Source organism: Dendronephthya gigantea, unplaced genomic scaffold (assembly GCF_004324835.1).
Source record: "Dendronephthya gigantea isolate DGI-Jeju-01 unplaced genomic scaffold, DenGig_1.0 000102F, whole genome shotgun sequence".
In the NCBI taxonomy this organism is placed as follows: domain Eukaryota; kingdom Metazoa; phylum Cnidaria; class Anthozoa; order Malacalcyonacea; family Nephtheidae; genus Dendronephthya; species Dendronephthya gigantea.
In genome coordinates this window covers 739,148-757,392 of record NW_021163112.1, presented here as the reverse complement: position 1 = coordinate 757,392, position 18,245 = coordinate 739,148, and the positions used below count along the sequence as shown (strand labels likewise).

Below are 18,245 nucleotides of genomic sequence, written 5' to 3'. Positions count from 1 at the left end.
CTGCGGCGCAAGCATCAGAATATAATTCTTGTTTTGAAACCATAGCGACAATCATTACTTCATGTTTATTGCCACTTACAAACACTTCCGTTGGAAGAGTATGGAAGAGCCAAAAGTCTATGTGGCTCACAAAGAAAACTTTCAGTCAAGCCGTAGACGTTCAAAACTGACCGTGGCATTTGCAACTCAACACCTCAATCATTTCGCTATTAACTGTATCAACTGTATATCTGTGATACTTATATACGTACATTATTAATATGATGTCAATTGCTCCTTTAACTGTATTATTTACATTATTTATACGTAAAAAAATGTGTAATCTTCATCAGTAATAACACGATTGCCATAATTTTCCCAAAAAATTCGCTAGAATGTGGCGTTGTCAACTTTTCACGAGCTTGTTTTGATCTATACGACACGGAAATATCAGCCATAATGCAAAGAGTTCGTTTATATTTACCCCAATGCGTAAAGTCAAGTTTCCGGCATTAAGGAGTTTCGTTTGCAAATCGTCGCGAAACCCGACTAATTTCGTTGTTTTCTCGTATTTTAAACTCGTCGTTCAGAGTTGTTTACCGTTGTATGCTCGTAGTTTTGCGAACATAGAGCAGTAAGCATAAAGAGCGGTCGACACACGAACGAATATTATGGCATAATATCAACAAGGGGGAAATTATGACTGTCTTTTCGAATTACCATGGCGATTTTCAAAACATTGCGCTTCCAACATGCACTGTATGCATATTAAACAGTTTACACTTTCGTGATCAGAGACAAAGGCATTGAATTAAATAAACCCTGAGATTAATGTTTACTTGTACAAATTCCTTCGGATTTATTTGATCATGTAATATCAAGATGACCAAATCGTTCGCTAAACATGTTGATCGAAGCGAATACTGAGTATCGGTCAAGGTTTAGTCATGGCGAAAGCTTTAAAGGAACGAGGATATACGAGTTTTTAAATATGGACAATGATTCGCTTCGGGTTCATGAGACGGCGTTTGTACTGGTTTGATGTTGTGGTTATAAGATGCAACTTTGGACATTCGGATTAATTTCATGTCTACTTCTGTGTACATGGTTCTCTCTACCAGTCGTAATAGCTTACCCAGGTATGTTTTCACACCGTCATAAAGTATGCTGACATACACGTATGCTCGTTTAGCACAGGTATTATATTCTACGTTCGACCTTGTCATTCGTTTGTGTCGCGCAATCCGGGTTTCGCCGCCTTCTGATAATTAACGAACTGGTAAAATCTCTGTTTAAACAAACACGGTTTGCGTAGAATAATCCAAATAATATGTTAACCCAGTTAATTATTTATGTCGACAAGGCGAATTTCATACATGGCGTGTATTTGTACAGTCTGTTTACATTGAAATCTGTACATTTTGAACAGCTGTCGAATCATTTGAATGAAGATCGATTTCGACGGCCGTTGGCTGTGAATGTCAACCACAACACCGCCGATGTAGAACTCACACCAATCCTGACTGTTTTACAAAGCGTTGCTTTCGAATATTCTCCATTTTTTAGGAATTTCTCAGTTCGACCACAAAATCTAAAGTCATTCAAACTGAACAATGATTAATATTATACTGCGTCTGGCTAGTACTACCAGCTCTAATTATACCAATAGCAAAGAGGTATTGAGACTCATAAACACCCCCAACTCATTACTACATTCCCACTTTCCGAAGATATTAACAAAAAACGTGAAAGTGTAGCCTTTGAAAAACCGGATAATGTGAACAAACACAAATTTGTAGGCAATGTCATAACACAAAGCAACTCACTTGACCATTTATACTTATATTTAGCTACTTTATACAATAAGGAAAATATTACAGGTGCATGCGACAGTTATTTGCTTAAGAATCATCAAAGTTACAGCAGGTTTGTTTCTTGGATTGCAATAGGTTGTGCTAACTTGTATATGATCCAAAAGTGGCAAATCAGTCTAACACTAGCAGTTTCACTCGGCCGTAAACAACTTTAAAATGGAATTTCTAAACAATGAGAGAGTTCGTCTATCGATTCTCGCATATACTGGTATAGCAATGCCAAGTTCAACATTTGTACGCGCCCTTGCTAACAGTCAGTTACAATATCTGGCGATACTTACAATAGTTAGCTATTGCTTTTCTGCTAAGAGATGACTAGTCGTGATTGTCGAAATTATCTTATAGAATATTATGGAATATATTCTTTTAAGTGTAATTTGTATACAACTAATTCAATTCGACGCCGGCCTTTCGAATTATTAAACCTGCATGTGCGCATGTGAAATTCTGGCTTTATAGAATACCAAGGGTTTCTATAAGACATTATAATCGACACACGACAGAAAACATACTCGCTCAGAACCGCACTTTTCAGACTGAAATTAGGTGTCTTTTATAGGTGACAAAATTAGCGTCAATTGACTGTCCATCAATGTTTGAGCTTTAAAATGGACGACCTTCATCGAATCAGTTGGGGTTCGATCAATATAGGGATAGTAATAACTGGGAAATCGTGGCCATTTAATTCATTTCGATGAAATGACACGATGCTTGTTGCTTAACGTGAGTTTCGTGCTGATAGTTTTAAATTCCAAGCCAATTACTCAGTAGGATATTAGCTATCATTTGATGCTGACACATGTGGTCGATCTGATGAATAAAAATACTAAATATATTTCAGTTTGTACAGACTATATATAGTCGATAAAAATGACAATGACCTTTCTATTTACAAGAGGGTATATGCACGGAAAGCAATTCCAAAGGCAATGAAGATCATTGCCATTGGAACAACATTTGCATCTACTTTAAAATATATATATTCTATACGAAATCCAAGAAGCTTCGTCATCAATAGTTATGTATTTCTCAAAAACGTGTATGCATGGGTTTTCATTGATACTCAAAATGATTTAAATCCTCTTTTATTTGTGAACCAGTTTGAAGGAAAACGACGTATAGCATTTTGAAAAGTAGTTTCTTGAACTATTTGCATCTCTTGTTAAAACGTGACACCGCGATTTCCGTATTCAAGTCATGCATCTCGTAAAAAATAGTGTATCAATTCGGAATTTTCCGGCCGACGCTGACTTGATTGTATGCCAGAATTTTGCTGGACTTCAAAATATACTTTAAGTTTCAAACGTTTACCTTTTGTTCACTGCTTTTTTTGCCGTAAAATGTTTTGGATATAGCTACGATGGCATAATCCCAGAGTATTGATTGGAACGTAAAATATATATTTATATAAAATCTAAAAGATATTTTGAAGGGCTGGATGAATTAAAGTAACTCAGATCTCTTATAGATAGCTCTTATTTCATATGCTTTTGTGTACAGCAAGTTCTATGTACAAATAGTTAAATTGGTTATTTAAAAACCGACAAAAATAATTAAACAAGAGTTTAGGGTATACTGTTAGATATAATACATGCAGTGAGGACAGTTCAATGCAATAATACAATTTAAATTCATTCAAAAATTACATAGGATATGCTGTGGTAATATTGGTTACTAACGCATGATGAAATTATTTTGAACGTATTACAAGACAAATTAATGTTTGATCTTATAAATATGTTTTGCTCGCCGGATCATTTTGATGTGAGTGAAAAATTCCTAAATAAACATTTGATGTAAATCAAATTTGGAGGCTGATATAGAACGATTGCCACGCACTTGAAAATAATTTTCGTTTCGGAACTTGTGCATGTACACATCTTTTAACTGTCCACGATTTCGCAAAATTCAATGGCTGCAACCTTTTCATTCATTACGTCAAAGTATAACGTATGCTCATGAGAAACTAATTCTCTTAAGCCGGATATGACAAGCCTTCGGAGAGGTTGAAGGCGATGTTATTGAATGATTTTAAAACGCCACTGCCGGTGTTTTGACATTGATTGTGCCCCAGTTTGGACGCACGTGCATATGGCGTTTTTTCGCGCAAAAAAACCTAATCTAGTAATGAGGAAATACTTCAATATTATGATCAAAACAAAAAGATGTTCCTGACTACGGCGTAAACAGATTTAATAATAATACTTTTATAATATAAAGCCTCTTAAAGAATAGTTTTTAATTATAATATCAGAGTAGATAAATGATATGGATATAATGCTTTTCATTTTATCGCTCTCGCCTACGATCGACACAATAAACAGTTGTGTCTACAATTATTCATTAATCCATGAAACGTTTATTCTTGTTAAAAATGATATAAAACTTGAGCTATAAAGAAAATTCCCGAATGAATTGACACTGATGATAAAGAGCATCTAGTATATGAAATCACTCAGATTTTTCTTTTGAAACATCTTTATTTTAAATGCATTTATGGTTAATTTTCTTTGATCGGCAATTGTTCAATAAACATGTGTTTATGTTGCTGTAGAAACCGAGGTTTATATATTTAAGTGTGAAATGTTGTTCCAATGTGCTTGGATACCCTGTAAATACAGTACGTATTGTTTATGTGAATATATCTATTCTACTTTTTAGGTCATATTTTTATATGCAAATACCTGACGTCTGAGCCTTTTCATTAAATTGTCCTATTCGAAGGCTTATTTGCTATTTCTTTCAGAGTTATCAAGTAAACCATATATGATTGAGATTTCTAGAATCAACACTTATCACCCGTATAGTAATCCAAAGTAATTCTAAACGCTAATTAGATCAGTCAAGATATAAAAAATAGATTATATTAAGATTATGGTAATTATAAAGGTTTTATCAAAATTAGATCGAAATGTAGCTATAGCTATAATGTTGCCTATTTCAAGCAAGCAACCAATGCAGCTAGATTTTTGGCGTCGTAAATAAAATCCTAGTTTCCAATCCCTACAATTTGAATATATTTTAACAGGTTTAGCTACTATATTCATGTGCGTACAATATTATATATTCATGTAATTTGGATATCAATAAAAAACAAAAAAATGTAACATTTAATATTTCCATGATTTTTAAAGTGAAGTGTCGCAAAGTGAAATAATTAAATAAAACATAATATATTACGTTGTCATTGAACATTTTTTTCACTTCCAATTAACGTATTTGTTTTACCACATGACCAGTGCGCCGAACGTTGCAAGATCTTGAAATATTGTGCTGGGCGGAACCGAATTATGTTTTATTACGAAATACAAAATAATCATAAAATCATTCAATACTGTACAAAATACCCTGAGGTAAAAGTACAAGCCGGAAATTGGAGACAATATTACTTTGAAAAATACCAACTTCTGTAAACATATCAACATAAATACTTGGTATAATAATAATCTTATAATCACGATAATCATCTGAGATTATCTCAAAGGTAGTTTTAAGGATAGCTTGGGGAGACACTCCTTGCTCCTTATATGCAGCTGCGGTTTTGCTATAAGAACTATTTTCTTGTCCTGGTGTATGTCATTGGGTAAATATAATAGGGTATAGATCACTTTACATTGTTCATCATCGAACTGTGTTCATAATTCACTCGCAATCCATTAATAATAACCGAAATAAGAAAATTGCCGACAAAAATCGCCCGTGTCGGTGCTGGCGCAGCTTGTTTAAAGAATTGTGAAATTAAACCATGCTGGTTTTGTTTAGGTACAATCTTTGAAGACAGTGAAAAAAATACAAATATGAAACACTTAACAGCAGGCACTCGAAAACAGACAAACTGATGTATTCATACATTCGGACTAGAGTTTGGTCATTGTCAGAAATGAAATAATAATGATGTTTACACAGAATAATATATATAGACACAGCGAAAGAACATGATATAGTGTAGTCAATCCTGTCATGGTTCCACCGATTTGCCTATCGTATGCTATCAATCTAAAAAACTTTTCCTTTCATTCTGATCGTTTTTAGTAGCTACATATTTAGTTCACATTTAAGAAATGAAAACTTCTATACAGTTTTAGTATACACCCGGCTATTGTCTATTACAAATCCTACATTCTGATTGGCTACTCAACCAGTGTGTAATATTTGTGATGGTGAACGTTTGGGAAAAGTTCGCTCGCGCGACCGTATAAAATTGAATTAATTAAATTATTTTTCGGTGTAATTGCGGTGTATCGATTATTTTTCTCGAAATGAACATATCTAGGTACAGGGTGTATACTAAAACAATTAGACAACTCGCCTTCGTTGTGTATGAGCGAATAGTCAACTCAGGCTTCGCCTTCGTTGACTATTCGCTCATAGACAACTCGGACTCGTTGTCTAATTATTAGATAGAAACACGCTTCTCGACCAATCAGCACGCGTGTACTATAAATGTTATATTATGATATACTATATTTTTAATAGGATTTTAACAGATTATAACAATTTAGGCCGGATGAAATCTGTGCTTGCATATAGCTGCAATCACCAGTTCAGTTCAATTGTTTGGAAGTAAAGCGTAACAGGCACCCACCGCCATCTTCCACTGTGATTTTTGTGCTCTGATTGGCTCGATGTGTTACTGATCCATATGAACTCCAGTAAAAGGCTTAGGGTTGGCGTTAGGGTGGGGATTTGGCCGTTTAATTGTCCCTGACAGTTCATTTCGTCGAAAAGACTGCACCAATGATATTTTTGTTCCCTTTGGGACAAACAAAATTCCAAACGATTATTTTATCGCTTTTTGCAGATGCAGATGAACAAGACGAGTTAGATGATGTAGATGACCATGAGGAACTTTATGAGGATTGTCATTTACTTAGGAAAAGGGAATGTTGGAAGAGGACAGGGAACCACTATGATTGCACGACGACACGGTATCCTTGTTCAAATGGATGTCACTTATATGACCGCACTACTGTTACTTCGTCTTCTCACGGCTATATATTCAAGACAGTGTACCTTTGCCCAACTTCCACCGTCAGCCAATCAAAGATAACCAGCAGTATTTTTAGTCAGTTCCTTCCCACCGATGGTAAAATGAATACCAAAATTGATGATGTGAAATTGAAGACCAAATTCACTATAACACCAAGTATTGTTGGCCCAAGCGTGGTTATAGACGGTGATTCAGAAGGAAAATTGAGCTCTCCAATTACGACTTCTGTTCTTTCGAAACTACCAAGGTTTTCTGGTGAAGCCATCTCATCAACGCCGCCAGCTACCCTGAGTCCGTCGATAATAACACAATCGAAAGGTACAAAACTTTACCAACCCCTTCCACTTCACGAAAGAAATTTTGCAAGAGCTCCAATTATCACAAGGAGCTAAAAATTTCATCATATTTTGTGAACAAGGGCATATTGTTGTTTCATGTGACTGGTACATTTTGAATCAGGAAGCTCCATGCCTTTATAACTAACCAATTAGTACAGGCAGAGAATACGTTTGCCTTATGACTCAGTAAGGGAAATATAGTCTGTTACTCTCGTTAGTTATTGTTTGAATAGCCGATATAGTTGTTATTATATATAATGTACACCTATCGCAAAATGGTAAATAAATATATGTTATTTACCAGATTGAAGGTCCGTATAGGCAAATATTTCCCGAATTCTCAAAAACAGCCCGAGGCCGAAGGCCAAGGGACGTTTTGAGACCGAGGGAAATATTTCCCTATACGGACCGACTAAACTGGTAAATAATAGATTTATTTTCTTCTTGCGGTCCGAATTCATATCTTAGCGTTAGCTCTGTGCTTTTAAATCTCGAGCGGTCCGTACGGCCTCATACGGACCGCTTGCGTAGCAAATCAAATTGCAGGAAACGCTAAAATATGAATTCGGACCGCAAGGAAAAAAATAATGTACCTCAATGCATTCTGATTGGGTCACTGAAAATGTAAACAAAGTTGGTGATTGGCCCATGTTCCTTGGTACCACTGCTGGCAGTTATACTTATATATTTGTAAAACTATCAATGTAAATATCGTCTAAAAACCGAAAGTGCGATAAAATTACCCGCTTCGTTGACTACGCGATAGGTTTCACACTATATTTAGCATCTTTTAGGTTTTTGGATTCTCTTACATGGTTATTTGTTTCAATTGCTATTTCTTTGCTCTTATATAGCATCTTCTTTAACCCATGATGATAATGAAGATAATGTTGGTGATGATGGTGAGGATGGTGAGGATGGTGACGATCGTGATGGTGACGATGGTGACGATGGTGAGAGTGATGATGGTGATGGTGATGATGATGGTCGTGATGGTGATGATCATATTTGTGATGATGATCATAGTGGTGATGAGAAAGATGAGGATGACACAAGAAAACCTGAACGTCGATTAAAGTCGTATGAAGGAGCTTCACGTAAACAAAGTGTCATCTGCCAAACTTCGTCTTCTTTTCAAAGTGCCACGATGCAAAAACGGCCGTCCAGGACCAAGTCTATGGCAACAAAGATAATGAAGTGGAATTCATCCGACAAACAAACAATGAGCAGTACACCATCTAGTATGATCACCAGAACTATGACCATCCAACCAGGACAGCCACGAAATTCATTTTACAGCGTTTTTTCACGCAGTATTTCTTCCCAAAGCATTTCACCAACCACACGTTCGCCGCTACCTAAACTAAGAACGTCTACAAACATCCAGAAACCAGATGGAACAAAAAACTCAAGAGATATCTCATTTCTGTCCACTCCTGTTTTGATGACCTCGATTTTTACCACGATGAAAATTTCATCAATGCTCTCAGCTGTACCAAGTTCGACATCAAGAAAACAATCAAAAGGTATTAGACCTTTACTTATTTCTTTAACCTTAATGGCCATTGGAAATATATATTCGGTAGTTGCTCCAAGCTTTACCATGATACTCGATCAGCATTAGAACAATAGAAGAAGCACCGGTGGAAGTAGTCTATTACTGGAGCAAATTTACTTGATACATTAGTTATTTAGATTTAAGCAGGGTAGGGATTTTGCGGATTTATTTCATTTTCTATCCGTATTTCTTCTGTGCAGCACTTTCTTCAAGCGATGGTAAAAGAAACGATGGCGATGATATGTCGACGTCCGCAACATTCAATACATCCACACGGATTCTAGCCCGAACGACTCATACCACCATAATGTCAACGGAAGCACCGTCTTTATCCACTTCAATTCCAACGTCAGGTGGTTCCTCATTTAAAACTATCGCAACTCCTCCACTCTCGTCAACAATGAGCTCGAAATTGAGTGAAAATACCATGTCATCTTCTTTCTTACCTTCATTCACCAGTAAATATTCGTCGACTCCTCCGTTATTTTCATCAATAAGTTCAACATCAAGTGGAAATGTTATACCATCCACATCCTCATCTTTCGGGCAAAGTCCTTCAAAATCTTCATCATCATCGCCAGGGAACTCAAGTGGGAATATTGCATCATCTCCGTCTCTTTCTTCATTCAAAGTGAACTACTCGGCAATATCAACAGAGAGTAGTATTGCACCAACCTCTTCTTCATCTTCATTACAAACATTCACGAGTTCAACTGGGAATGCTACATCAGAATCAACAAGGATTATAACCCCAACTCCTACCTTATCCACAATGTCCGAAAATTACTCCGTAATCAATGCAACTGTGATTGTTGTATTCTTAAATAAAACCCAGGAAGTGCCAACATCCATCACACCAACAAGATCGATACTTCTCGCCGTATCAAGTTCAGTTGCAAAAAGAGAACATACAGGTAAGCATCACCAATCCTATAAATCCCCCAAATCACTTATCCTTAGATCTTTGTTATTGCGTGGATCTGTCAACATGTCTTGTTCAACTTTTTGTACTCACTTCTAGTGTACTGCCGTGGTGGTTCAACTGGGGAAAAATTTGAAAAGGGAACTCTAGAATGGGACAAGACTCCAGTAGGTGACAGAGCGAAGGCTTCCTGCAAATACAACCGGAATAATAATACAGCGATAGCTTACAGATATTGTATGATGAATACGACAACTATGGCACAATACTGGGGTGAAGTGCATGATGAAAATTGCTCTGCACTTGAAAAAAATACAACAATGAAAGAACTAAATACGGTACTCAACTACTAATCAGCATTTTTAGTCTATATATTTTGGTCGGTTTATGCCAACCGGAATTATCTTTCAGTACTACGGCTGAGATTGGATTATGTTATTCAGGTGGAGATAACAGAAGAAAATGAAAGCACGATGGCCGTTTTGATAGATTATATCACGGCAACTTCGAATGCTACAGTTGATTTTGTCAAAGATGGAGCAAATTTTCTAGAGAAACTGATAGATGGAGCAACGCATTTGTCAAAAGTAAGACGATTGCAAATCATACATTGCTGTTTACTGTTTCCATTGAGTTGATTTTGGATTCTTTGAATTCTGAATGAAATCATGGCCATATTGGTTGGCCATCTTGTTTTCGCAATGATTATAAAGGACCACGGTAGACCTGCATTGGTTTACCTCTGTTAACAAGCTCAGATACTTTGACTGCGTAATCAAACTTAAACAAACCAAGTTTATCTACCTTCTCCGAGGTAACAATCATATCATTACGACGGTACAACGTTAAATTGATGTTGTCTTTCTTAACAGATCAGAAAAGATGTTTTAAGTTCCATCAGTAATGTGATGAATGCAGATCCAGCAGTTCTTGCTGAGGCGAACAAGGAACACCAGTCGACAACAAAGTATGTAGTTATCAAAACAATGCCATTTACCAATGCGATTTTAGGTAGTTCTATAAAGGCCAGTCTAGAACTGCACTTCGGGCAGCGTTTTCAGGTGGGATTTAATCCGTTTGTTACATGTGAATGAGTAGATGGAGCCATGAATGCTCAGATATACTCGCCTTACATTACAATATTTCTGAGAAGATTCTTGCCTGTCAAAAGAAGTGCAATCTTAGTAATTCTTTGCCAAACTGAATCGATGCTAGCTTCCACAGACAATCAATGTTTTACATTATCTCCACTAGAATTTTGAAAAAAATGGGGAAGTTGATGGACGACATGAGCCTTAGTGGACAAAAACGCGTTCGTGAAAAATTAAGAAACTTAGTCGCTGAAGCATGGGATGTCGCAAACAAATCAGAAGATCTGAAGTTCGTAACCAATTCCACAGATGACTTTAAAAGAAGTTTGGTGTCTGTCACTTTGCCTACCACACTCCTCCAACGTTACACGGAAAAGACACGAATTACCTTCATAAATTTCATGAACGATAATCTTTTTCCTCAAAATACAGATCACACGAAGAAATTTATCAACAGTAAGATCGTTTTCCATCGCCAGTGTGTAAAGGTATGACAACAATTTTTAAATTTCTCCTCACAGTGCTAGCCTGTAAGGCATATCATATTTAACAATTTAATATATAAATCTGTAAGAGTGGTATCAATATCATCTCATACGATGCACACATATCAAGCCTGAAGATTTTCTAAGGAGGAACACGTCTTTGCAAAACACTTCGTGGCCATCTATGTTATTCCGTACCATTATATTTTATGTGATTTTTAACAATTGTTTGCAATTTTATCCTATTCAATTTCCAATCTATTTTTTCTATTCCAAAACTGTTCGATAAACTACCGATGACGAATCAAAGGGTACAAAAATGTTGTTCGTAACGTTGTTTAGGGAGATCAGGTGAAAAACCTCACTGATCCTGTGCAAATTGAATTCAGAATAACCAATGACACCTACGCCAAAAATTGCAGTTGTGTTTTCTGGGATTTTGAAGCTGACGGTGGGTTAGGACGTTGGTCAAGTAATGGTTGTAAATACGACTTTGTTGGCGATGGAGTGGCACGCTGCAGCTGTAGCCATTTGACCCATTTTGCTGTTTTGGTGGTAAGTATGATAGTTTTTCTCATTGCTTCCTTATCTTCCCACTACATGGGAAGATAAATCGTTCGCATGATAAATCGTCAGGTTTTTTAGTGAATAAAATATCTGTATTCTTCTCGACCGATCGACGTTTAGTCATTTTATATCATGCTAATCGTATTTCATTTTAGGATCTATTTCCAAATGAAGAACCAAGAGATACAGACAAACTTATTTTGCAAGAAATCACCTTCGTTGGTTGTTATCTTTCCATCGCAGGCTTGTTGTTAACAATGATAACCTTGATATCATTCAAGTACGTACAGTTTTATGTAACAATATACACTGAAATAAATTGTCCCTTGAAACATTAAATATCACAAACTAAGCGCGCGAGGGACGATGGATGATTGCTTATTTACGCTCGTAAATTTGGTGGTTTAAACATGCTAGAAGATTATTCCTACCCACCATGTGAACTTTTTTTCCGGGAAACACAGGGTGAAAATGCACAAGTTTCTTAAAATAGGTTCGGTTACTCTTTCTATGTGAAGTGGTACAAAAATGAAGAAGGTGAAGGGAAAACCCTACCTTTAATGACAAATGCATTTAAACCCTACCTTTACTGACAAATGCATAACTACCTACCTTTATACTGACAAATACAATAAAACACTTTGTTTCAGACAATACCGTAATGGAGTGAGCGGACTAATTCTGCTAAATCTTTGTCTATCCTTGCTGCTTTCACTCGTCGTATTTCTGGGTGGAATCGAACAAGTTGATGAGGAAGGCAGCAATCTATTGCATTACTTCGTACTCGTCGCCGTACTATGGATGGGCTTTCACATGTTTAAATGTTTATAAATATTGTGCTCGACCGTCTGCCTGGGGAACTGGGGAAGAAGTTCGTGCTAAAATGCGCTATTGTAGCATGGGGTGAGGAAAATTTATACTCTTTTTGCTTGAAATGTATAACATTGGAAAGCACACATTCTACCTAAGTATACAGGACTTATTCAATGTTGATTTGATGGATTTTGAGTTGGTGAAGTCAATCCAGAGTAATATGTTTTACAGGAAATTTCAGAGTGAAGATAACTCTATATTAAATAGTGTTTTAGCTCGGTCAAAAATCTCTGATATTGGCAACTGTTTAACGTGCAGAATCTAACGTTATTTCACCATGGTTAGGTAACCGTACCATAGTGAGATCACCGTGCTCATCGTTGTGATGATTTTATCTTTACATTGATTACTTCATGAATGCTCTCGATTTCTCTTCCTTTAAGTTCTTCCAATGCTTATCGTTGTCATCACAGTTCTGGTCAGTACAGATGATTACAAAAATGACCAATAGTAAGTAATATCAGAGATGTAATAACACCAGTTTGTTTCAGTATTAAATTTACCCCGATTTGACAATGCATCGTTGCCCAGAAGCACGAAATAATCCAACACTAAGACAACGAAATGACATAAGACTTTTCTTTCTCCTACAGTTGTCGGGTACAAGGAAAGTCATTTTACATTGCCTTTCTGGCACCAGCAATAACTGTGTTGGTATTTAATGTGATTATATTTGCGCTGGTCGTTAAGGCGTTGCAAAGCACGCGTATTCGGGGCAACCGACACAAACAAGGTATCGTCCATTTTCGTCGGGTTTTGGGCATCGCCATCGTCTTTGGAATAACGTGGCTGTTCGGCGTCCTTGCCATCGGAGAACTTAGACTTATCTTCCAGTATTTGTTCTGCATAACCAACAGCTTTCAGGGTTTTATGATCTTCATATTGTACTGTCTTACGGACAGGAAAGTACGAGAAAGACTAGTGCGGTTCCTGTGCGCTTTACCGGATCCGAACCACAACCGAATCATTGACTCATCTTCTACCCAACGGCCAACAGATATCGATATCAATTTGAGTATGTTTGAGACACAACCATCTACCAGACCACGGAACTGGTCTGGAACATGGCCGATATCCGGACATACGAATCTTGCAAGAGTTACACCAGAGGAACTCACGGTATATCCTCGTCCGAACAGATCGGATTATATCCCAGATTTCCTGCACGAGTCGGGTTACAGTTCAAATATGGTGGACTCCAATTTTCATCCCAGGCCAAGGTACCATCCGCATCCAGTTAGCTCCGATTACGACCCGAATCGCGTATGGGAATATGAGCATGACGAATTTGAGCTGCCTTACACTTACCGAAATCCACCTGGTAGCCAACCTGTGACAAATATACCCTTACCAGGGGAGGTGAGCGGCGATGCTTTGGTGGATTCAACACTGGCACAATACTTGGAACGAAGTGGAGGCGATATTTCTTTGAAAAGTGGGAATTCAGTTATATTCATCAACGACGGACAAAGGGTTGTGGTGCCCGAATATCCCGAGTTGGCCGGTAGTAATAACAAGTGCGATGATAAGAAAGTGGATCCTTTGCAGGTAACGAAAACTTACGATTCCGACGAGCCAGGAATCCCAGAAGGACCTCGGAGATATAATCAAGGCGGAGATGGCCTTAGCTTTTATAAGAAACCTAGGCCACAAAGACATAGTTCTGCCACGACGTCTGCTGAATTGGACAAGAGATTTTATCCGAAAGGCAGAGTTCATAGTAACAAAGCTGTCCATTTTTCAGCGGACCAACTCGCAACATCGCCAAGGGAATCCGAGCGTTGGTCGGACGTTGGCGACGTTCCTCGATTAAAAACACACTCTCGCCCTGAAGATATTTCTGAAGTCAATGAACATCAAGCAAGGGGTAAATACAAGCCACGTCGAACAAAGAGTGCGCAGCCTTTAAGGCGCGTCATAGCCGATGATGAAGTGGAAGAGGAGTATTACAGAGATTATAGGAAGAAATTTGGTAAGTAGATTAAAAATACATTCCGTATGTATTAAATTTTTCAGGTGCCCTCATTTTTCATGAAAATAATGAAATCGATCATCGATTTTTTCGATAATCAAGTATTAAAATCGAGAACCAGTTTCTCTGAAGGAACTTTTACATTACAATCAACTCAGAATGACCTAAAGCCGGACGCTATCTTGGATAATCATGTGTTCTGTAATAATCTTGCATTACAGATAAGGAACACGATGAAGTCACCTCCAACTTCATTGCTGCGTCAGAGTCAAAAAACTCCAAAGACAAACCTGCTTGCGATAGAAAAAGGGAGGGTCAATTTGGTCAAGAGTCTGGATCGAGCTCTTCTGATACTTCGAGTGACACTTCGTTTCGATGGATCGAAGCCACTGAAGCTGGGCATGCGCCTAATCTCAAATCTTATAGTCTGACGACATTTTCAGACTTTACTAGTGATGATGGTCTAGATGATGATGGAACCCATTTCACGCAATTTTAATGCCAGATACTGGCAAAATAATTTGTAAAGGTAAACAGAGTAATTTTATTTAAAGTGGAAGCTGAGTCTGCCTATCGGTTCTCCCCATTGTTATGGGGGGCCCCGTGAATATAAAAGAAGCGGAACGAACCTTAATAGTGTTAGCAGCAAATAGTTTTTAAAAACTACAGAGTATAGAAGTTCAACAAACAAACCGTTTGTTTACATACGGGTTTAACTTCCACTTAAGAAAATCACAGAAATCGTAGTATAAATGCGAGTAAACAGTATTTCCAATTTAATTTTAGCCACCAGTGTGCAGAATTATTACAGATTAATGTTCTCAGTTTGACAATATTCGCTGTGAAAGCGCAAAATTTTAAAATTTATAATAGACAGAAAATTTATTTTACATCCGTGAATGGCAATGGATAGCTATTTTAATATCGTGTGTCCTATTCCTGTTTTAGAGATAAATTGTTCTGAATTTCTATTTACTTCAACGTACTTCGTAAAAAGGTCAAGTTTTTTCAGGCTGATAAAAACAAGCAGGACTTTTCAGAGAAAATTAAGCACGCAATGCCAATGAACAATTTTTGGGCTTTTCCCCCATAGGAGCATCCCCCCTTTTTGATTATTGTGTATGTCTTCATTCGTTTTGGAAACCATGCCCAAGGGATCGACCAACATATTGTCCAGCCTTGTTTTTCTCAATCATGAACAACTATTCATTTCATTTCATATAACCCAGGCCAAAGGGAAGTGTGTGTTCATAACACGTCAGCTGGAACTGAACTTGTTTGTAGATGATTCACATTCGTTATTCGTACTAGCGCATGTCCCCTCCAATATTTACCTGATTTATAATGAGACAACTAGAACCCAATTTCTCGCCAGTTCTGTAACTATCTTGTTAAAATTTGCCGTTTAAATTTAGTTAATATAGTATTATGATGACAATTTTATGTTGTTATAGAATCGAAATTCTGTAATAATGTGGTTGTGATATTATTTTTGATGTGTTCGCCTTAATTCGGTAGGAAAAATTTATTCCTGTAAATGACAAGTTACAGAACTGAAAGTAGCGGGTTTTATTTTGACTCAGCCCAATTTTTGTATTTAATATAAAATTAATTCGACTGCTTTAAATAACCATGCGCTATTTTAGGTTACCTCTTCAGTAGATTCCGTTGAAACGGGCATCCATATTTATTTTTGTACATGTTTTGTATTTTAAAGTGAATTTAAATAAAGGAGTCAATCATAATTTAAGGAGCGGCGTGAATTTCACTGTGTGGTCATATTTACACCGCCATCTTGGATTTGCAAAGCTTAGCATGATCGCAAGGATGGTAATTAATTAGCTTTTCGAGCGATAGTTTCGCCAATTTTAGAGTTCTGTAATTTTCTAAAACGGATATGAACAACTATAACAAGGAAAAAAGCAGTTTTCCAGGCTTAAACTATCAACTATCAAGAGACACGACGAATTTACTTTTAAAAAATTAATATAAATAGTTGTTTTGTTATACTATAGTATCCTGTATCTGCAAAAAGTACCTTAAAGCGGCAGATATTTAAATTATTAACGGCTAATTCACCACGTTAACAGAATGGGCAAATAAAACAAGCTTACAGATTACAGAGACCTGAATTGAAAAAAACAAAGCTGTTTAATGAAAACAAAGAGAAAGCGAAAAGTTTGTCAACAATGAATTTTGTGGACAAATTGTGGAAGCACGTACAAAATGGCGACCAAAAATTTTGGGAATGCGCACTCGGACATCCAGCAAAAGTAGGTGCCTTCAGAAACTGCATCCGATGATTTTCCGACTGCCGAAGTTTAATCGCGATCTGTCGCATGGAACGCGAAGCCACGCGTGATCAATCTTGCACCATAATGAATTACATTAGGAATTTTTCGCGGCAAATTAGTGCGCGAAAATGCAAATATTTTAAACATGGAAAATATTGATATTTCTTCAGCAACCTCGTTGTTAAAAATAAAATTGTCTGCGCGCTCTGGACTAGTGCAAACTGTTAAGGAAGCAGAAAACCTCCTACGGGAATACGAGTTAGCTAGCACGACAAATTTTTGTTGTAATAACGCAAAGAAGGGATTCGGCAACACTGGTATGTATATTATCAAATGTATATTATTTAATACAACAGTGTTAAACCAAGATCCAGCAAGTTTGACATACAGTGAAGGTTCTATGCGATCCCATTTGTTAAGGTGTTTGAGTGAAGATAAGTTTAGCCCTTTCCCTCTGACAAAAAAGAAAGACTCTGCTGACAAGAGCCAAATCCAAAGAAAGATTAAGTTGTCACTGATGTGCAACTGTCGAATGCCATGGAATGAGAAAGATCTATGAAAAACCCAGAACCCAGAAAACCCAGACCTATGGTGCACCCAGTGTGAGAAATGTTTGGAGTGGTTCCACAAGATCTGTTCTCCAACAATGCCAGATTCAGTCTTCCACAAGACAAACATCTCATATGGAAGTGCCCAAAATGTTCATAAAAAATGTCAGTTTGATGAGATATAACACAGACAATTTGATGACAATCACTCAAATCTTGATTTGCAGGATGATGTTATTTGGAGTTCCTCCCCCCTTTCCTGCACCTTTTTATGGCTTTGTAGGATTACATTGTAGCAATATTAATTTGTACATTTCTGTGACACTCCCCCCAGCCAAAAGTTTCTCATCAGTTTTTGGCAATTAGAGAATTCCAAGGTCCAAAAATCATTCCAGGGCTAACCCCTATTCCACTGGCAAGCTGAGGCTTTTGCTTACAGTCATAAATTCTGACTGAGGCCTTGTTTATATGAGCTGCACTGATTCAAAAGAAGGGAAATTCCCACCTTGTATATTGTCCTAACATATATGATCATAAGAAGGTCAGCATGCTTTCTAGGGCTCCAACTTGAGTTTGGAACAACTACTTTTCTCATTCGTCATCACCTTCCCCATAAATAACTATCACTCTGTTGGATTTAAAATTGCACAGTAGGGAGGGGATTGAGTAAATTTCATGAAAGCAAGTAGACATTGGTATGTTAAATTAATTGAAAGGCATTAAAACATTCAAACATTTTAAACATTCACTAGAT

General features: G+C 37.1%; 2 protein-coding genes across 2 annotated transcripts; both read left to right on the top strand.

The window, feature by feature from the left end:
• The first annotated feature begins 620 nt into the window (after positions 1 to 620).
• LOC114534492 (flocculation protein FLO11-like) lies at positions 621 to 11,246 on the top strand. The gene is made up of 8 exons (XM_028555940.1): positions 621 to 1,118; positions 6,655 to 7,161; positions 8,036 to 8,707; positions 8,940 to 9,653; positions 9,761 to 9,999; positions 10,105 to 10,248; positions 10,534 to 10,628; positions 10,916 to 11,246. Exons 1-8 carry the CDS (start codon positions 1,037 to 1,039, stop codon positions 11,244 to 11,246), a joined length of 2,784 nt encoding a protein of 927 aa, XP_028411741.1. The 5' UTR covers positions 621 to 1,036.
• A 1,379-nt stretch (positions 11,247 to 12,625) lies between these two features.
• LOC114534491 (cadherin EGF LAG seven-pass G-type receptor 1-like) lies at positions 12,626 to 16,399 on the top strand. Its single transcript, XM_028555939.1, has 4 exons — positions 12,626 to 12,707; positions 13,061 to 13,127; positions 13,271 to 14,649; positions 14,871 to 16,399. Exons 1-4 carry the CDS (start codon positions 12,626 to 12,628, stop codon positions 15,146 to 15,148), a joined length of 1,806 nt encoding a protein of 601 aa, XP_028411740.1. The 3' UTR covers positions 15,149 to 16,399.
• Positions 16,400 to 18,245: the final 1,846 nt, after the last annotated feature.

Coding starts and splice junctions, on each gene's coding strand:
- LOC114534492 (XM_028555940.1), top strand. CDS start 1,037: ATGCAACTTTGGACATTCGGATTAATTTCATGTCTACTTCTGTGTACA. Junction 1,119..6,654: donor AGTCGTAATAGCTTACCCAG/GTATGTTTTCAC, acceptor CGCTTTTTGCAG/ATGCAGATGAACAAGACGAG. Junction 8,708..8,939: donor ATCAAGAAAACAATCAAAAG/GTATTAGACCTT, acceptor TCTTCTGTGCAG/CACTTTCTTCAAGCGATGGT.
- LOC114534491 (XM_028555939.1), top strand. CDS start 12,626: ATGTTTATAAATATTGTGCTCGACCGTCTGCCTGGGGAACTGGGGAAG. Junction 12,708..13,060: donor ATGCGCTATTGTAGCATGGG/GTGAGGAAAATT, acceptor TCTTCCTTTAAG/TTCTTCCAATGCTTATCGTT. Junction 13,128..13,270: donor GATTACAAAAATGACCAATA/GTAAGTAATATC, acceptor TTTCTCCTACAG/TTGTCGGGTACAAGGAAAGT.